Source organism: Ahaetulla prasina, chromosome 6 (assembly GCF_028640845.1).
Source record: "Ahaetulla prasina isolate Xishuangbanna chromosome 6, ASM2864084v1, whole genome shotgun sequence".
In the NCBI taxonomy this organism is placed as follows: domain Eukaryota; kingdom Metazoa; phylum Chordata; class Lepidosauria; order Squamata; family Colubridae; genus Ahaetulla; species Ahaetulla prasina.
In genome coordinates this window covers 110,498,652-110,518,371 of record NC_080544.1, presented here as the reverse complement: position 1 = coordinate 110,518,371, position 19,720 = coordinate 110,498,652, and the positions used below count along the sequence as shown (strand labels likewise).

Below are 19,720 nucleotides of genomic sequence, written 5' to 3'. Positions count from 1 at the left end.
TTCAACCTTGGTAACTTTATGAAGCGTGGACTTCAATTCCCAGAATTCCCCAGCCAGCTAAGCTAAGACCCAAACCCACACTGATCATGAAGCACGACCAAGGACCAGAAGCCAGACCGCAGCTGCAACATTAGCCATTTCAAACCCCTACAATCCATACATACAGCAGACACCCACTATGAAGATGTAGCACGACCACAAACACGAAGCCAAACAACAGCAATGCAGCTCACCAGCTCAAATCCCCCTGGAACTCAGACTAATCGGAGCACAACCAAGCCCCCACCCAAACAGGACACACCCCCAGCCAATCAGAGCACAAAAAAAACCCCCATCCAATCAGAGCACAGCCAAGCTCCCACCCAATCAGTTCAAACCCCCACTAGCAATTAAAAAGGAAGAAACAGCTGCAGTCACACATTGCTCCCAGAAGCACGAAGCTGAAGCCTGAAGATGACGAATGAGACTTCGTCGAAACGTCGCCAAGACACTTCCAATTTTACGGGGGAGAAAACCCGAATAACCAAAGACCTACATACAAACACCCGCGAAAACCTCAGAAAACAAATATACATACATACATACATACATACATACATACATACATACATACATACATATATATATATATATATATATAGAATAGAATAGAATAGAATAGAATAGAATTTTTTATTGGCCAAGTGTGATTGGACACACAAGGAATTTGTCTTGGTGCATATGCTCTCAGTGTACATAAAAGAAAAGATACGTTCATCAAGGTACAACATTTACAACACAATTGATGATCAATATATCAATATAAATCATAAGGATTGCCAGCAACAAGTTATAGTCATACAGTCATAAGTGGAAAGAGATTGGTGATGGGAACTATGAAACGATTAATAGTAGTGCAGATTCAGTAAATAGTCTGACAGTGTTGAGGGAATTATTTGTTTAGCAGAGTGATGGCCTTCGGGAAAAAACTGTTCTTGTGTCTAGTTGTTCTGGTGTGCAGTGCTCTATAGCGTCGTTTTGAGGGTGGGAGTTGAAACAGTTTATGTCCAGGATGCGAGGGATCTGCAAATATTTTCACGGCTCTCTTCTTGATTCGTGCAGTATACAGGTCCTCAATGGAAGGCAAGTTGGTAGCAATTATTTTTTCTGCAGTTCTAATTATCCTCTGAAGTCTGTGTTTTTCTTGTTGGGTTGCAGAACCGAACCAGACAGTTATAGAGGTGCAAATGACAGACTCAATAATTCCTCTGTAGAACTGGATCAGCAGCTCCTTGGGCAGTTTGAGCTTACTGAGTTGGCGCAGAAAGAACATTCTTTGTTGTCCTTTTTTAATGATGAATATATATATGTATGTAAAAAAATAGGCAACAACTATATTAATTTGATATATTTTTTTTTTGACTCTCCTGCCACATTATACTTAAAACAACATGAGATACCCAAAAATCATTAAAGTTTGACACCACGCCCGGTTCACACAACAACTTAATTATCTCAGCCTTGAGATAATGGCTAATTTCCCATGATACGCTCTATTCCTCAACCTGGTGTAAGCCTTGATTAGCTAGCTGTGCTGTTCCTAGCCAAGAGACATTCCAGCAGATGTACACGCGTGTTAAAAGTGCTTTGAAATCACCTGGGTTACATGTTTCTAGTTTGGGGTTTTGCACCAAGGACAGCACAGGAAGTCCTTGACTTACGACCACAACTGAGCCCATTGTTAAGCGAGACGGCAGTGAAGTGAATTTTGCTCTATTTTGTGAACCTTTCTTGTCACAGTTGTTAAGAAGATCACGGCGGTTGTTAAGTTCAACACATGATTGTTAAGTGAATCAGGCTTCCCAGTTGACTTTGCTTGCCGGTAGGTCGCCAAAGGGGATCACGTGACCCCAGGACACAGCAAAAGGTCATAAATATGAATCCGTTGCCAAGTATCTGGTCACGGGGATGCAGCACAGGTCATGACTATGAAAAACCGTCGTAAGTGACATTTTCCAGTTTCCTTATAACTTTGAACAGTCACTAAACGAACTTCAGTTGAGGACTACCAGTAGAATGCTCTGCATCACACAACCCAGGTTGTTTGGTGTGATCTGAACTCAGGACCAGAGTATGTGATGCTCAATGCGAGGCTTCGCGGGCTGCCTCCGTTTAGATGTCTGCACCAAGAAAGGATTGGGGAGGGGATCGATGACCTTGAGGAACCCTTCCCATTTTAACGGCTCCAAGGGATCGCATGCTGCACGGAAAAAATCAAAACACATAAATAACTCATGATCGTCCGGGATTTTACACGTGGAACCTTTTTGTGCGTGCAAACTTTTGCAAAATCTGCAAAAAGTCGTAGCCGGACGCTTTCCAAAAAAAAGGTGGCAGGCGAGAGGCCGCGAATAAGCCACGCGGGCTGTGCAAGGCAAAGCTCCTGAACCCAGCGCCGCATTTTTTAAGTCACCCGCGTGTAAAAATGCGACTTTTTCACCGCCAGCCGTTCGCGCCCCATCACTTTTCAACCAAACCCGACTCCGTTCCATCGAGAGTCCCGAGTCCGGGCGTCCCGTTTTTCCCCCGCGCACTTTTCATCGCGAACGACAGCCGCGGCGTCCAATCCCCCGCCGCAAAGCGTCAAGATTGTGTTCGCTCGGCCCTCCCGGCGAATGAGAACCGCCGGAGTTCCATGTCCCGCCTTCCGTGAGCCAGAAGCGGACGAGCGCGGCGGCCATCTTGAGCGCGGCATCGAAAAGCAACCGAGGCGGGGTGAGCTTTTACGGCCGGTCCGAGCGGCCGTCGCCGAACCGGGACCCCGAGAAGGGGATGTTGGGGTCGGGGAGGCGGCGGCTGTGGGGGACGCGGCCCGTAAGGCGGCACGGCTGGGCGACGGCACCGGCTGGTATCCCGGGCAAGGGCGTCCGGCGCCATCTTAAGTGTGGCAAGTCTTCCTCGTTTGCCGCCGCCTCCATTGCTTGTTATTGCAAAGCGGGGAGGGGGAGGGGCAGGGGGGGAGCGAGCACATTTTCGCCCTTTGCATCCCGAGGGTTGGAATTTCGGGGAAGTTTCAAAATGCAACTCCCCGCTTTGCAAAGCACCCAACTTTGCAAAAGCTACCATGCTTTTTGGGGGAAGAAAATCCGTCGTAGCTTTGGACTTTTTGGGGGTTGCAATTGCACCTTTGCAAAAAGAAAAAAGGGCAGGGGTGCAATTGCACCTTTGCAAAAAGAAAAAAGGGGCATTGTATAAGCAGCCCCTTTTTTCTTTTGTAAAGGTGCAATTGCACCCTGCCCCCTTTTTTCTTTTCGCAAAGGTTGCAATTGCAAGCGTTTTAACGACCGAGTCTCTTTGCAAACTCCCAGGACGGGGCGGGGAGGAAGGAAAAGCACCGTTTCGCCAGGTTTTGCTTGGCTGGATTCCTCGACGTGGAGAGGGGAAGACGTGTGGATGGGGAAAAACGCGTGTTCAGCTTTGCAAAGGGCGCCTTTTGGGTACCGGGGTGGGGTGGGAGAGAACGATCGCTCTCTGCAAAGCCGGAGGGGAAGAAAAAGCGGCTTGCCAAAGAGCGGGGACCGCCCTCTATGCAAAAGGCGGGGAGTGGTGGTGGGGGGGGGGAGAAAGGAAAGCGGGGAGCGAGTTCCCCGTCCCCTCCCTTCAGAACACGCAAGCGGAGCGTTCCCACGTGCACTCGCGGGCCTCCCGTCGGCCAAGCGCACGGGGGCCGCGCGAGTCCTCCTCCTTTGTCGTTTCTCCCCCCCCCCGGCGCGCGTGCGCAATGGGCAAAAAAAACCCACATTAGGTCGGGTGGGTGGCGCGCATCCCCGACGGGGCCCCCCGCAGGATCGCGCGGGGACCCCACCCCTACCCACGCCGTCGGGGGTAATGATATTAGGTTTGCAACTTGGAACGGCCGAGAGAGAGAGAGAGAGAGGCCGATCCCTAAAGGCGGCTCCCCCGTGCTCGACCTTGGCCGGACGGACGGTCCGCTCCGTCTGCGGGTGGCCGCGATCGGGTTTTGCGCATGCGCCTTTTTGCAAAACACCCCCGTCTATGCAAGAGAAGCGGGGGAAGCTCTTCTCCCTCCCTCCCTCCTTCCTCTCTCTCTCTCTTTCCTTTCGCAGCGCCTCCCTCCTGCGCGCGGGTGTTTTGCAAGCAGCCTCCCTCGGCCCTCCCCTTCTCTTGCGCGGCCTGCCCGGAGAAGGGAGGGGGGGAGGGAGCGCAGCGGCCCCCCGACGGCTCGTCAGCGGCCTTGCCCATTGTTCGCCCTCTCCTCCAATGGGAGCGCTCGGCTTCTCCCGGGCCGCCCAATCGGGGCCGGCGAGGGGAGGGCGCGCGCCGCCCACTCCTCTATATTAAAGGCGGCGGCACCGCGTGAGCCTCCACTGGCATCCAAAGCCATCTTTGCTTTGTTCCTGCCCCGGGTGTCGGGCTTGCGCTGGTCGTCGCGGGGCTTCGCTCTTCTTCAGCATCAGCACCATCATCATCTTCCTCACTCCTCTTCTTCCTCCTCCGTCTTGTCCTCCTCCTCCTCCTCTTTTTTTTAAATATATATATATATATATTTTTTGCAACCCGCGTACGCGCCCTCGGATCTCTGCCCGTCTTCCCGGCGTTGCTTGCCTTTTGTACAGTCGCGGGCTTTTTTTCCGCCGTCGCCGCACCACCACCACCACAGCAGCTCTCCCCCCTTTTCCCTCCCCGCCGGGCCAGCCATGTCAGACACAGCCGTGGATACCAGCTCCGAGATCTCCACCAAGGTAAGCCTCGGGGAGGGGACGTCCCGCCGCGGGGCTTTTTCCCTTTTTGCCTCCGGATCGCCGCTTTGGCACCTCCTCGGTTGCGCTCCAGTCAGCACCCGGGGAGATCCGCGCGCGGGGTTGTGTTTTGTGCCTGCGTGTGTATGTGTTTGTGTGTTGCCTTTCCTTGCGCTTTCGCTTCCCCCGCATCGGCGGCGTGCGCTCGTGTCTTTTTCCCCCGCTCGGTTTCTTCCTTCTTCCTTTGTTTGCGATCCGCTCTTTGCGCCGCTGCCCGGGCATCCCTTTGCTTGGATCGGGGGGGGGCTTTCCTTTGCTCCGCAAACGCCTCGGAAGGTGGGCAAGGCAGGTGGTTTCGCCTTGCAGTCCCTGGGCTTGTTTTGGTTCGCTTCCTTCCTTCCTCCCCTCCACCCGCTTTGCCAGGCTCGGATCGGACGGAAGGGCAAGCAGAGCCCGCTGAAGAGCGCTTGGCCCATTGGAGAGAGAGAGAGGAAAAAAAAGGCTGGCTTGGAAGTGGGGGGGGGATGTCTCTTTGACAAGACGCGGCGAACTTCCAAGGCTCCGTTTTGTGCCCCGACGGGGAGGAAGAAAAGGCGAAAGTCACCCGGAGGAGCCGGGCAAAGCAAAGGGGAAGGCAGAGGCCGGTCGACCGGCGCGATTGCAAGGCGCCGGCTTGGCTAGCTAGCGGGGCTCCCTCTTATCCCGTCCAGCAGTCCGGCGTTCCGCACCTGAAAGCGGAGCTGCGGCTCCTTTGCTACCTTGCCTTAAGCCCTTCGGGTGCCGGGTGTGCGTGTCTGTGCGCGTTACCCTAATTGGCCCGGGCTAATTGCGCGGAAACAACTTGGCGACCCCCCGGCCGGCCCGGGGAGAAAATCGGAAGCGGTTTGGCAGAGAAAGAAAAGGAAGGAAGAAGCGGGGGGGGCGGCGAGGAGAGAGAGAGAAAGTGGGGAGCCCTTGAATGGCTCTGCCCGGCCGTCGGATCGGGCACCCCGAGGTCTTTGCCGTCCGGCGCGCTTCTTTGTTTCCAGCAGGCAGAGCGCGTCGCGGCGGCGGCTGCTTCCCGGTACCGTTTCCTGGGGGCAATCGCTCGCTTTAAGCCTTCCGGGCTTACCCCGGCAAAAAAAATCCCGCTTCCCACGGGAAAGGAGCCAACCCCGACGGGGCTCCGAAGGCAGGATCGGATTGGGAAGGGAGAGAAAACGGGGCTGTTTAGAGACCTTCCTTCCTTCCTGAAGTTGGGGCGTCCCCCCCCCGTCTTGAACTCGGATGGCCCCTAACCCCGTTTGCCCCCCCCGTGGGAAGGGGAAAGCCGCTTTCCCCGGAGCCCCGACGTGGCGGGGGAGATGCGGAGACGTCGGAAGGCGGATCGAAAGCTGCCCGGCTGAACTGGCGCGTCCCGATGGAGGAGGAAAGGCGGGGGGGGAGGAGGGCACGGACGGGCATCCGGGCTGCGCAGTGCCAAGCCGGGGGGGCGATGCTGCGCGGCGTTTTTCGGGGAGCCCCTTCCCCGAAAGGCAGGCACGGTGAGGTGGGGGGAAGGAAGGAAAAGAGAAGGCTCGTTCCGATCCCCGCCCGTCGGGCCCTTTCCCCGGCTGGTGGATACAATATTGCAGCCGTTGTTGGATGCCGGTGGACGGGGGGGGGTTCCGCCTCGTTAGTCTCGGGGTTGCCGGAGAGAAGGTGCGGCGCGGGGGCTCCGCGATTGCGGCCCCAATCCTGGTGGGATGATGGGGCGGCCGGGAGCTTCCCCCCCGCCCCGCCGTCCTCGACGCCGATCGGCCGAGTCTCGCGTTCCTTCCTCCCCCTCCCCACGCGGGGATTATTGATCTGATGTCAATAGATCCCGGATCTTAGACGGGAAGCAATGGGGGGGGGGCTTTTTTTGATTCCTGCAAAGGGTCACCGTTGGGGCAGGTTGCAACCTGCGGAAGGGGGATTTCGGCGGGGGCGGGGGAAGGGAAGGGAAGGGCAGGCGATCGGGGATCTCCCCTTGGGGAAACCCTTATGGGGGGGTATTGGCCCCCCCCCACTAGCTTATTTCCAGTCCTGGGAAAGCCTTGCGCTGCTCTTCCTCCCCCCCCCCCCGGGCATCTGGGCATTAAAATGCATGGCGGGCCGGGGTGGGGGGAGCGAGCGAGCTTGAGATTGATTTCCCAGGCGGGCGGCGGCTCTTCTCTCCAGCGCCGCCCCCGGCTGTCTGCGGCCGCAGTAAACAGCGAGCGAGCGGCAAAGCCAAAGCCGCCCCACCACGTGCCGCTTTCTCCGCTCCTCGCCTTCTCCGGGTTTCCCTCCCCCCTCCCCGCCGGCGCGGCGCCTCCTGGGAGTCGTAGTTCGCTTCCCGGCCAATTTTCTATTTCCTCGACTGTACTCTCCCGCTCGGAAAGAACTACGCGGCCCGGCGTGCCTCGGGAGGTTAAGGCCGGCTGGCCAATCGAAGCGGTGGCAACTGTGGCGCGCAGGTTTGAATCGGCCCAGAGCGCATGGCCTTAATTGCCGCCGGCCGCTGGGAGCCCCTGGGCTCTTGCGCCCCCTGCAGGAAGGAGGATATGGTTACTTGCAACCTTGTTTTTTTTTAATGGGCCTTTGAAAAGCAAAGCCAAAATAAAACACACACACACACACACTGCCTAGCTAAGAATTAGGGACAGAAGCACTTAAGAATGCCTGGAGTTAATAGCTGGTGCATCAATGCATTTGGCAGTGTGTGGTTTTTGGCTAAAAGCTGCAGTGCTAGTGGGGTTGTGTGTGTGTCTTGCCTTATTTTGGCTTCTGTTTTATTGCCTGTATTTTCCCGTTAGTAAATGGCTTTCTTCTAAACAGGCTTCTGTATTGATGGGGCTATTAATAAAACATGGTTCCTCTAAGATATACACAATGCCGGACCTCGTTTTTTGCCTTGCCTGAATCGAAACTTTTAGGATCATCCCTCTCATTGTTGTGGCTGGTCTTGAAGCAGTAAACAGCTTTTTTCGCCACGCTTATAATTATAGGGACTCTTACCAGGATCTGTCAAAGACGTAAACATTGACTTCAAACATGTTGTTGCTTGTACGCTGCAGGCTGTGGTGGGTTGATTTTCTAGGGGAAACTCTGTCTAGGGAAAAGGAGGGGGGCGGAAATCGTGTTTGTGATCTTGGAATGGCATTGGCAGCCACGGCTTTCTGGCCTCTGCATAAAAAAATCAGGTTTAGCTTTGGGAGAAACCCACCCTCTCTCTCTCTCTTGACCCTACAGTTAAAAAGTTCGAATTTAGGAAATCGGCTCCTTTTCCGACAACGTTTTGCCGCTTTTCTATCACAGACCAAGCCTTGCTTTTTTTTTAGAAGGGACATGGAGGAATTAGAAAGGGCAGAAAATCAACCCAGCTTTTGCAACCAACCATACGAGAAGGCAAAAGCTGTAAGGGCCTGCCTGCGGTTGAAATTTTAAAAAGCAAAATTCCTGATCCTCGGCCCCACTTGCCGGCCCCTTGTTTTGAGGCTTGTGGCACCTAAGATCTGTGAGATGGGGGACCACGACACACATCTTACGGGGGTGGGGGGGTGGGGGGCAGCATAGTCTGAAGCTGCTAATCGGGTTTGGCCGGAGGAAGCTGTACGTGATGCCCTGAGAGGTTTTAAGAAAGCTGCTCTTGAATTGTGCGAAAGTGCAAATGCTCTTGTCTTCATAATCTGCGGGAAGAGAGAAAAAAGAGGCTTCCTTATTTACGGCTGAGCTCCGTGGAGAATGCCGAAGGAAAAAAAAAATCCCGCCTCTGGTACCTTGTTGTTTTTCCCTCCCCAGGCGAGCCAGGAGTGTGTTTGCTGAATTGTGTTTACACGAGGGCTCCCTCCCCTTTTCCGGTGGGGAGTTGTCGTAAATCTGTTAGTGCCCTTCGCCTTTCCAGCTTGGAACACACCAAAACTACAACAATGCAAAGGGTTTTGGGGAAGAGGGGGGGGGGAAGAGATTGAGTGGTTTAGTGGCAGGTCACACTGCCTCGCCAAGGAATTTGTAGGGAGGGAAGCAGATGGAGAGAAGGGAGCCCTTTTTGAAAATTGAAATAAAATACGAATAAAAACGCATAGCAAACACGCTTCGCCTCGGGAAGAGCCTTGAGTCCGGTAATCCCCTCTCTTGGAGGGGGTTGAGTGTTGGCTGTATTGAACAAAATTGTGGGTCGCAAATAAAGCTGAAACAAGTCACTACGTAGTAGTTGTGTTGTGTTTATGTCCCCCCTCACCCAAAAGGGGGGGGGGCGGGAAGGGTTGTCTGTCATTCTCACTGCCTGGGAATCTACACCAATAATGTCTGCGAGGCTGGGATCCCAATGACTCATCCTGCTTTTTTCTTTTTTTCTTTGTTTTTGCCCCCTTTTAAGGATTTGAAAGAAAAGAAGGAAGTTGTGGAAGAAACAGAAAACGGCAGGGATGCTCCCGCCAATGGCAACGCCGTAAGTATCAGCTGGGACCAAATTGGGGTTTTGACAGGAACGTGGAATAATAGAATTGGAAGGGAACTTGGAAGAAGAACCGGGAAAAACCCAGATTGAATTTTCCTAAGCAGGAGAAACTTTGCAGTCTCGTTTTTTTTGTTTTTAAACGTCTTGGTCCTGCTGTGTGCCATCACTTGCTCCTCATTCACACAACTCTCCCAGATGTGAGTGATATAAGTTGGGCAGTTCAGCCTGGGAAGCCAGCCCTTGTTGAGACCATTAGAGTTTAATCTGAATTAGGGGGTTCTGCAAACCATAGCAAATTCTGCTTGGTTAAACTCTAGTCTAGTGAAATGAAGGACTAGCGGTGCCATGATAGCAGTCTTCCAGTATTTAAGGGGTTGCCACAAAGAAGACGGGGGTCAACCTATTCTCCAATGCACCTGAAGGCAGAACAAGAAGCAACGGATGGAAACTCATCAAGGAGAGAAGCAACCTGGAATTAAGGAGAAACTCCCTAACAGTGAGGACACTTAACCAGTGGAACGACTTGCCACCAGAAGTTGTGGGTCCTCCCAACACTGGAGGTTTTTAAGAAGAGACTGGACAGCCATTTGTCAGAAATGGTATGGGGTCTCCTGCTTGAGCACAGGGTTGGACTAGAAGACCTCTAAGGTCCCTTCCAACTCTTGTTATTCCGTGAATCTGAACTCTTGTTTTAGTGTGTTGAACCCAGGATATAAGTTCTTTTCCTGTAAGGAAGGAACGCTGGTCCATATTTCAAGTTGTTTTATAAAGTGGTGTATCTCAACCGTAATCACTCGGAAAAGACGTGTGTGGACTTCAATCAACTCCCAGAATTCCCCACCCAGCCAGTTTATGATGTCGAGCAGGGGTGGAAAACAACCCTTGTGGACTTCAACTCCCAGAACTCCCCAGTCGGCCATGGCTGTTTCAGGCAAGGATTCTGGGAGTTGAAGTCCACAAGTCATCGAAAGGACTGTGGTTGTTTTCCTACTCTTGGTGTAGAGTAGGGGGTCCCCAAACTTGGCAGCTTTGAAGACTCGTGGACTTCCAACTCCCAGAATTCTCCAGCCAGCTGTGCTAGAAATAAAATAAAAATTTGTAAAATTTTATAAATAAGAATAAAATTCTGGGAGTTGGAAGTCCACAAGTCTTCAAGCTGCCAAGTTTGAAGGCCTCTGGTGTCGAGACATGAAAAGTTAACAGTCTCTTCGCAAAAATTTATCCCTCTTTCTCATTGCTTTTAGTTTCGGCAAACTAGCCTGTCAATGGCCATTCTTCCTTTTGTCACAGCTGTGGGACATCCAACATGGATGCTTTCGTCACAGGCCATGGTTCCACCGGGTCTATAAGTGCCAGGGAATGGGTTGAAGTGGGGTGGGGTGAGGTTTGGGAGGCTCCCCGTTTTTTGTTGTTGTTGTTCTTGTTGTTTTTAAAATTGTGCTTCATTTCCGCAAAGGCGAACGAGGAAAACGGCGAGCAGGAGGCGGACAATGAGGTAGACGACGAAGAGGAAGAGGTTGGCGACGAAGAGGAGGATGAGGAAGAAGGTGACGGTAAATTCCCTCCCCCCTTTTTGTGTGTGTTTGTGTGTCTGTCTTCTTGGGAAATGTAGTCCACCGAAATGGGAAGGGCGCCTGGTTGGAGAAGAGCAAGGCAGAGCCTAGCTATGGTGGAGGTGGGGCTGGCTCCCCCTGGTGGCCCTTCTGTGTAGATCACGAGGAACGAGTCAATTTCGGGTTGTTGTTGTTTTTTTTACACTCGCAGCAGGAGGAAGACGGCTAAATGGGATTGTGCGCCTTTGCAAAACGGGTGCCAAGAACTGGTGTCTCCAGGTTGTAACCCCTTGGGGAGAGAGGAATTAAAAAGCAACTCTCTTAAATCTTTTTTTTTATATTATTTGCATTTATATCCCGCCCTTCTCCGAAGACTCAGGGCAGCTTACACTATGTTAGCAATAGTCTTCATCCTATTTCCTATTTGTATATTTATATACAAAGTCAGCTTATTGCCCCCAACAAACTGGGTCCTCATTTTACCTACCTTATAAAGGATGGAAGGCTGAGTCAACCTTGGGCCTGGTGGGACTCGAACCTGCAGTAATTGCAAGCAGCTGTGTTAATAACAGACTGTCTTAGCAGTCTGAGCCACCAGAGCAATCTTGCCTCCTCCTCCTAAGTTTAGTTTTTCACCTTTTCTTTCCTAACCCTCGATGCAGCTCTGGTAGGTTGAGACGACCCATGGCTAAATGGAGGCTTATATCTCCCGTCTCTTTCAAATCAGCAGCACTCTCATTCCATCCAGGAATCTGTCTGCAGAAGAAGAAAAAAACCATATAGTTTTTATTTATTTGTTTATCCCACCTTTATTGTCTACGAAGATTGTCGTCCTGGTCACAATTGTCCCAAAAGTGCTTTTTCAAGAGGCAACTGGACTTTCTGGTCCAGTTGTCTCTTGAAAAAGCATTTTTGGGGGTCCCGTCTTTTTATTATTTTCATAAATACACATACCTTCCTTCCTTCTGTTTTCCTATAAACAACTCTGGATAGGCTGAGAACGACTAGGCCCGGCTGGCTTTCCTGCCTAAGGCGGAACTAGAATTCACCATTGTTTTTTTGCATTTATATCCCGCCCTTCTCCGAAGACTCAGGGCGGCTTACACTATGTCAAGCAATAGTCTTCATCTATTTGTATATTATATACAAAGTCAACTTATTGCCCCCAACAATCCGGGTCCTCATTTTACCTACCTTATAAAGGATGGAAGGCTGAGTCTCCTGGGGATTGGCTCAAAGTCATCCCATTGGCTTTTATGTTGAATAGTGGGATTAGAATTTATTATCTCTTGATGGTGTTTGGCCTAAAGTCACCCACCTGGCTTTCATGCATAAAGCAGAACTAGAACTCGCCATCTCCCGTTTTCTAGCCTGGTGCCTTAACCCAGGGGTCTCCAACCGTGGCAACTTTAAGCCTGGTGGACTTCAACTCCCCTTTGCTGGCTGGGGGATTCTGGGAGTTGAAGTCCACCAGGCTTAAAGTTGCCACGGTTGGAGACCCCTGGGTTAACCAGTAGGCCAAACTACTTTCCCCCCCCCCCTTTTTTTTCTCTCTGTTTTTTATTTTTATTATTTGCCATTCTGTTCCCATCTGTTTGCCTTCCGGCATTGAGAAAACCCATTCTGGAGTTTTGAACATTTATTAGATTTTTAAAACCGCTCCATAGCCAAACCTGTCTGGGCAGCTTTCCATAAAACCTGTTAAAATTGCAGCACCAATAAAAGACATAAATGGTTCAGATCGATAAAAGGCAAAATGAAAAACGCCATTCCGGCTAAGGAGCCATTCAGGAGCTAAGACAATTTGTGTTTAAATAGAAGAACAAATTTTCCAGACCCAAAAGTCTAGGAAAAAAAGGGTGCTAAAATGACTTCAGTGCGGCTTTCGCAAACGGGCACCCGTCGCCGAGAAACCTCTTCCCCCCCTTGGGAAGGCTGAGTGAGAGGCTATTGCAAGTAGTCCCCGATTTACGACCATAATTGAGCCCCAAACTTTCCATTGCTAAGTGAGAAATTTGTTAAGCGGCTCATGTTACGACCTTTCTGGCCACCATTGGTAAGTCGATCACCGCAGTTCTTAAAATTAGCAACCCGGTTGTTAAGTGAATCTGGACTTTTGTTTGTCACAAAAGGGGATCGCATGACTTCAGACTCTGCAAGCGCCATGAGCTGGTTGCCAAGCGGCTGAATTTTGATCATGTGACCACGCAGGGTTTCGCCGCAACCATCATAAGCGAGAAACCCGGTCATAAGTTTATAAAAAACTTTTTTTCCCCAGGACTGTTGTAACTTGGAACGGTCACTAAAGGAGCGGTTGCAAGTTGAGGACTACCCATCCTTGCCAATTGGGTGGGATTTTTTGCCTGTAAGATAATGCAGGGCCCCGTTCTTGCAAAGTGCTCTATAATTTTGCTATTCGTGGGCTGGTGCATGGGAGGGAAACACGCCAGGTTGAGGTTAGCCAGAATTCTCCTGGCAAATTTGCAACCTTCATTTGGGTCTTTCGGCTTCATGTCTTCGTGGGTCGAAAAGAGGTTAAAAAAAGAAAGAAAGAAATAGGTTCTTTGTCCCAACCACAGGATAAACAAAGCTGCCGTCTCCTTAAGTGGCAACTCCAGCCTTTTGCACCAGGGTTGGGGGGGGTGGGATGTCCGTCACGTGGCGTTCCCCCTACTGGTAGTCTTCGACTTATGACCCATAATCAAGCCCAGAATTTCTGTTGCTGAGTGAAACATTTATTCAGTGAATTTTACCCCCCCATTTTTCTGGCTACAGCAGTTCAGTGAATTGCTGTACTTCTTAAGTTAGTCACAGGGTTGCTAAGTGAATCTGGCTTGTCCGAAGGTCGCAAAAGGGAATCACGTGTCCGTCATAAATATGAGTCCGTCGCCAAGCATCCAAAGTTTGATTGCGGTGACCGCAACGGCCGAAAACGTGGAAAACTGTCCTTAAGTCCCCTTTTTTCCCCCCAGTGCCGTCGTAACCGCTGAGGGGACCATTGTAAATTGAGGACTACGCCTGTATTAGCATGGGGGGGGGGAGGGGGCTCCTTCCTGGATGCCCCAGGTTGGAAAGCTTGCAAATATTTGGAGCTCCGAACGCCCAGCCCGTTGGCCTTGTGGGCATTGGCTCCCTCGGCTTGGCTGCCCCGTCTAGGCTTCTATGCCAGCTGGAAGATGCCGACACCAAAAGCGCCAGCCGCCAGTCCTGCTAAGCCAAACCTGCCGCCCGTCACGGAGGCGACTCTGCCAGGGCTCAGGAAAAACCGGCTGGGCATCTGATCGAACCGCCATAAGTCCGTTGGCATCGCCGGCTGTTGTTTTCCAGCATCTCAGTTGCCGGGTGGGGACGGTTGCCTGGATACCCTGCCGGTTGATGATGATGGAGGAGGAGGAGGAGGAAGGATGCTTTGCACTGCCTGCCAGCCCCTCCCCCTTTCTCCCTCACTCCCCCCCTCGGTGGGTTTGGGCTGCTGCTCACCCCCCTCCCTCTCGGGATTGGCTTTGCGTGCCAAGAAATTGGAGAAGCTAATCTTGCGAGTGGGGGCGAAAAAAAGTTATTCTCAGGTGACCCTAATCTCTTGCAGATCCCAGTGGCACTTAAACCAGATTATTAGCCTCCCTGGGAAAGGGTCAGGCGAGCCCATTTATTTAAATCCGAAGAGCCTTAAAGCGCCCCCAGCCTCCACCCAGACTCTGTGGCTTGGAAACTCTGGGGGTGGAGAAGGGTCTTCCTCCCCATCCGATGGGGGTGCCTCCCTTTTCTTGATCCTTTCCTGAATCCAGTGGTGTTCGGTTCCACTTCTTTCTCTCTCTCCCTCCCCTCTTCCCTTCTTTTCTCTCCTCCTTCCTCTCTTTCTTCTCTCTTCCTTTCCCCTTCTTTCCTCTTCCTTTTTCTCTCCTCCCTTCTCCTGCCTCTCCTTCCCCTCTCCCGTCTCCTCCTTCCTGTCTTTTTCTCCTTTTTTTTTCTTCCCTCTCTCCTCTCCGCCCCTCTTCTCTCCTGTCTCTTGTCTCCCATCTTCTTCCTCTCCCCTTTCTCTTCTCTCTCCCTTCTTTCCCTTTTTTCTCTTCCCCTCTCTCCCCTTCTCTTTTCTCTCTTCTTCCTTCTCTTTCTCTGCTCCTCCCTCCTTCTTTCCGCCTCCTCTTCTCGCGTCTCCTTTCTCCTGCCTCTCTCTCTCTTCCGCCTCCTCCTTCCTGTCTTTTTCTCCTTCCTTCTTTTCTTCCCTCTCTCCGCCCCCTCTTCTCTCTCCCCTCTTCGTCTCTCCCCTCCGTCCTCTTGTCTTTTTCTCTTCTTTCTCCTTTCCTCCCTTCCCCCTCTCTTGTGTCTCTCCCTCTTCTCCTCTCTCCTCTCTGTCCTTCCTCTCTTCCATTTTCTTTTCCTGTCTTTTTCTCCCTCCCTTCTCTCTCGAGTTTGGGAGGAGAGGAAACGGGGGGAGAATCCAGAGGCAGGATAATTGGAAAGCTTGTGGCCAAACTAGCCGGAGTCCTGGCTCTCCTCCCTCATTAAAGAGAAGCTTATAGTGGAGAAGAGATGCAGAAATAATGTGGTTTTTGGCTGAGGGAAGGCAGCCTCTCTTGGCTGCCCTGAGCCTTGTGTGGCCTTGCCTGGAAGGCCTCCAGACTCGGGCCAACATCTGACCGCCTGCCTTTCCCATGAAGAAGAGGACCTTCTCCCCACGCTTCTTGCAAGGAATGGGGGGAGCAAGGGGTCCCCTCTCCGACGCTTAGTAGCTTTAACTCTTACCCAAAGCCCAAGCCCTTTTTGTAAGGATTTGAGCAGTTCGGATCCCATAAAATTAACAGTTCAATTAGAGCCACTACCATCGGGCGAGCATTCAGCAACCTCTTTTGCCACCCAACCTAAATTTTGGGGAGGTGCTTTTTTTTCCTTTTTTTAATTGTGCTTGCATGTACAGTTGGTCCTTGGCTTATGACCGTCCGTTTAGTGACCGTTTGAAGTTTACGACGGCACCAGGAGGAGCCACATGTGGCCTGTTTCCCTACACTTGACCGTTGCCGCGTCTCTGGTCACGCCATCAAAATCCAGACCACTTTGGCGGCCGACTCGTATTTATGACGGCGGCAAATAACGACGATTTCCCCTGGACAGCCTTCCTTCCGACAGGCAAAAGTCCAAAGTGGGAATCGGGAGTCAACTTCACAGCAGTTGCCGCTAACGGGACAACTGCAGCGGTTCACGGGACAACAGTGGCGAGAAACGTCGTCGAAAGGGGGACAGAATTCGCTTAGGGACCACCTCGCTTAGCTAACAGAAATGTTGAGGCCCCGTTGTGGTCGTAAGTTGAGGACTACCTGTATTTGGAAAGGAACAGTACTGAGGACGGTTGGCAGAAGTCTGACGAATACACACACACACACAAGCAAGCTGCCGGATCGGAAGGCCTGCTTCTACATTTCCCTAGAAGCAACTCCTTTTTTCCTGGGCTTTTTCCGCTTCTGAATGACGGTCCCTAGAGACCCTTTCCAGGAAGGGCTTCCTTCCTCTCATAACTTTTGCAGCTTCCTGTAGGCAAGTGGTTTGGCTTGAGGATGGGAAACAGGATGCTGGTTTAGGTAGATTGGCCCCTCTCTTCTCTTGGGAGGGGGGGCCCAAGGTGGACCCCCCCCACCTGCTTTAAAGACACCCGGCTTGGAGAAAGCCGAGATCGGCCTGTGAAGCATGCGAAGAAGCTGTTTGGGCCAGGAGCTCCTTTCTCACGCTCTCCTTCCGTCACTAGGCGAAGAAGAAGATGGCGATGAAGAGGACGAGACTGAAGGTCCAACCGGCAAACGGGCAGCTGAGGACGATGAGGTGAGAAGCCCCGAGGAGCAGTTTCGGCCCCATCTCTACCGCACATGAATTTTCAATAGCTTATCGAAACATAGAATGTTAACAATACAAAGAAAATACGCAGAGACATAACATGCAGAAATGCAAAGAGAATATATCGATATGAAGTGCAAAGAAAATATACAGAGATATAAAATGCAGACATGCAAAGAAAATACTCAGAGATATAAAATGCAGAAATGCAAAGAAAAATGAAAATAGTGGGAAAAGGAAGGGGGGGAAGTGTAGGGTAAAGGGAGAAGAAAAAAGAATTCACTTCCAACTAAATTTGATGCAGTATAATAAGGTAACAACATAAACCTCAACGTTTTAATTTTACATAACAGTATATACCGGCCATTTCTAGAACAATAAACCTATCCAATTGGCAAAACCCAAAATCAAAACTTTCATTTTTTTTCCCCACCTCGAGCACAAAGTCCAGAACCGGTTTCCATGCAGAAACCAAATGGTGTTCTTCAATCAAAGCAGTCAAATATAGCCATTGCTAACTTCCCTTCAACTTTCGCAGCCGTTCGTCCATTGTGGGAATTGCAAAGTGTCCTTCCATTTTTGTACATAAAGTATTCTTGCGGCCATACGTATACATAATACCAAAAGTTCCAAATTTTAGGCCCCATCAATTTTTAATTTTAGGCCTCATCACCGCATCCCACTGGTGGTCCCTATTTTTCTCCTTGCATTTACTTATATACCGCTTGATAATGCTTTTACAGCCCTCTCTCTAAACGGTTTACAGAGTTGGCATATTGCCCCAGCCAAACAATCTTGTCGGTTCATTTTACCGACCTCGGAAGGACGGAAGGCTGAGTCAACCTTGAGCCTGGTGACATTCGAACTGCTAAATTGCAGGCAGTCAGCAGAAGTAACCTGCAGGACTGCACTGCAGCCAGATAAAGGGATGGCCGTAATAACGCCACCAAAACAAACTTGTATATAAAATGAGAGCAAACCCCACTCTTTTTTTTTTTTTTAACACTGATGACGTTAGCTAGTTCGGTCATGAAAAGTCTGCAAGAAAGCCACCAAGATTGGAGAGCACCAAGGACCCTATAGTCGTCGTCCTCCCAACTCCTTTCTAGCATTGATGACGTTACTTAGTTGGGTCATGGAACGTCTGCAAGAAAACGAGCAAGCTCAGGTCATTAAAGACCCCTGAACGATAGTTTCTCTTTCATTGGAGGACGGATCTTCTCGAAAACCTGATTTTAGAAGCAGAGAAGGTGTCCCATCCATCCTGAGATCATTTATAACTACTGAAAATCCCCGTCCCCAGCCTGACCTTTGTAACAATAACCGAGTTGGAAGGGACCTTGGAGGTCATCTAGTCCAAACTCCCCCCCCCCCCCCCCGGTACTAGGGATTCGAATTGCCTGCCTTTCTGATCGACAAGCTCAGCCGACTGAGCCACCTAGCCAGGCTCTCTCTCTCTTTCTCTCTCTCTCATCCTTTTTCCGCCTTCCTTTCGCAGGACGACGACGTCGATCCGAAGAAGCAAAAAACCGACGAAGACGACTAGGGAGTAGAATAATAAAAAGAATCAACTTTTTTTTAAACTTTAAAAAAAAAAAGAGGAAAGATTTTTTTTTTAAAAAAAAAAAGGCCGGCGTGACCTGCTTTTCACCTTTGAAAAACTTCCTGTTACAAACAAAAAAATACGTCCCCCTGGTCACCGTCATAAAGTAGAGCAAACAAGCAAAAAAAAAAAACACACCCCACCCGTTAAAGCCGTACGACGTAGAGCTGCCATTTTTCCCCCAACTTGTAAAAACAAAAAAACCAACCAACCCCGAAAATCTCCCTCCTTCCCTTCCCCCGTCGTAGGTGGGGGGTGGGGTGAGGAGAGGAGGGTGGGTGATCCTGTCTGCCCCTCCCCCTCTGCCCCTCCCCCACCGGAAACTTCAAGGCCCAACTTGCTTTCTTAAAAGTAACTTTAAAAAAAAAAAGGAGGATTTGTTTGTATTTTTTATTTACATTTTATATTTTTGTACATATTGTGATGAGGTCAGCCATTTTTAACGCGATCTCCGATTGACCAAAAGGGGGTGGGGTGGGCTTCTGAAATGTGCTTTTCTTTTTTTTCCTTTTGTTCCTATAAACGAATCAAAAAAGAAAAAATCTCGACTTTACTTGTGGTGTGACCCTTGTCCAAAAAACAAAACAAAACACCATTATGTCAAAAAGAGAAGAAAACAGACGACCTTGTAAAAAAATAATAATTAATAATTTCAAAAATGCAAAAAAAAAAAAACCAACAAAAAAACAAGGTTTATGATGAGCATTCCAGTAACATATTTTTTTTTTTTTTGTGTATGTACTTTTACCTGTACCATAAAGTAGTGGGTTTGTATGAGATGGCAAGGCCAAAGATTAAAAAAGGGTTTTTTTTCCTTTTTTTTTTCCTTTTCGTTCTTTTATTTTTGTCTAAGGAGTTGCTGTTAATTTTTTTTTTTTTTTTTGGCCTGTTTGATGTATGTGTGAAAACAATATTGTCCAACAATAAACCGGAATTTTATTTTGCTGAGTTGTTCTAACAAAGCTGGTTGCACAAGTGCTGTGTAGTTTTTTTTAACACCACCCCACCCCAAGTAAATTTACCTCAGCTTATTGAGGATTTATCAAATCCTTTTCCTAGATAAAGTGGGGGGGAAAAACCCTTAGATTAGTGGTATAGATCAGGGGTCTCCAACCTTGGCAACTTTAAGACTTGTGGACCCTGGGAGTTGAAGTCCACAAGTCTTAAAGTTGCCAAGGTTGGAGACTCCTGGTTTAGGTAGTCCTCGACTTAATGACTACAATTGAACCCAACATTTCTGTTGCTAAACAGGACGGTTGAATTTTGCCCTGTTTTTTGCAACCTTCCTTGCCTCCGTTGTTGAAGTGAATCGCTGCTGTTGGTAAGTTATTAAGTAACGGGGTGATTAAGCAAATTCCCTGTTGACTGCTCTGCTCATCTGAAGGTCGCAAACATGACACTGGGATACTAACCATCAATGTGAGTCAGTTATCAAGCATTTCCGAATGTAAGCCACGTGATCATGGAGATGCCACAATGGTTATCGGTGTGAAAAAAAGGTTCTAAGTCACTTTTCAGGACCATTGTAACTGGTCACTAAACGGACAGTTGTAAGGTGAGG

At 50.1% G+C, this 19,720-nt stretch overlaps 1 protein-coding gene across 2 annotated transcripts; it reads left to right on the top strand.

Annotated features, from left to right (window-relative positions):
• The first annotated feature begins 4,364 nt into the window (after positions 1-4,364).
• PTMA (prothymosin alpha) lies at positions 4,365-18,483 on the top strand. 2 transcript variants are annotated; one of them, XM_058187333.1, is made up of 5 exons: positions 4,365-4,742; positions 9,100-9,171; positions 10,637-10,727; positions 16,471-16,544; positions 18,055-18,483. In XM_058187333.1, the coding sequence occupies exons 1-5, from the start codon at positions 4,698-4,700 to the stop codon at positions 18,100-18,102; spliced, it is 330 nt and encodes a 109-aa protein (XP_058043316.1). In that variant the 5' UTR covers positions 4,365-4,697; the 3' UTR covers positions 18,103-18,483. The 2 variants fall into 2 exon arrangements, with proteins under 2 accessions (XP_058043316.1, XP_058043315.1); XM_058187332.1 differs by having other exon boundaries at positions 4,368-4,742; positions 10,637-10,733.
• Positions 18,484-19,720: the final 1,237 nt, after the last annotated feature.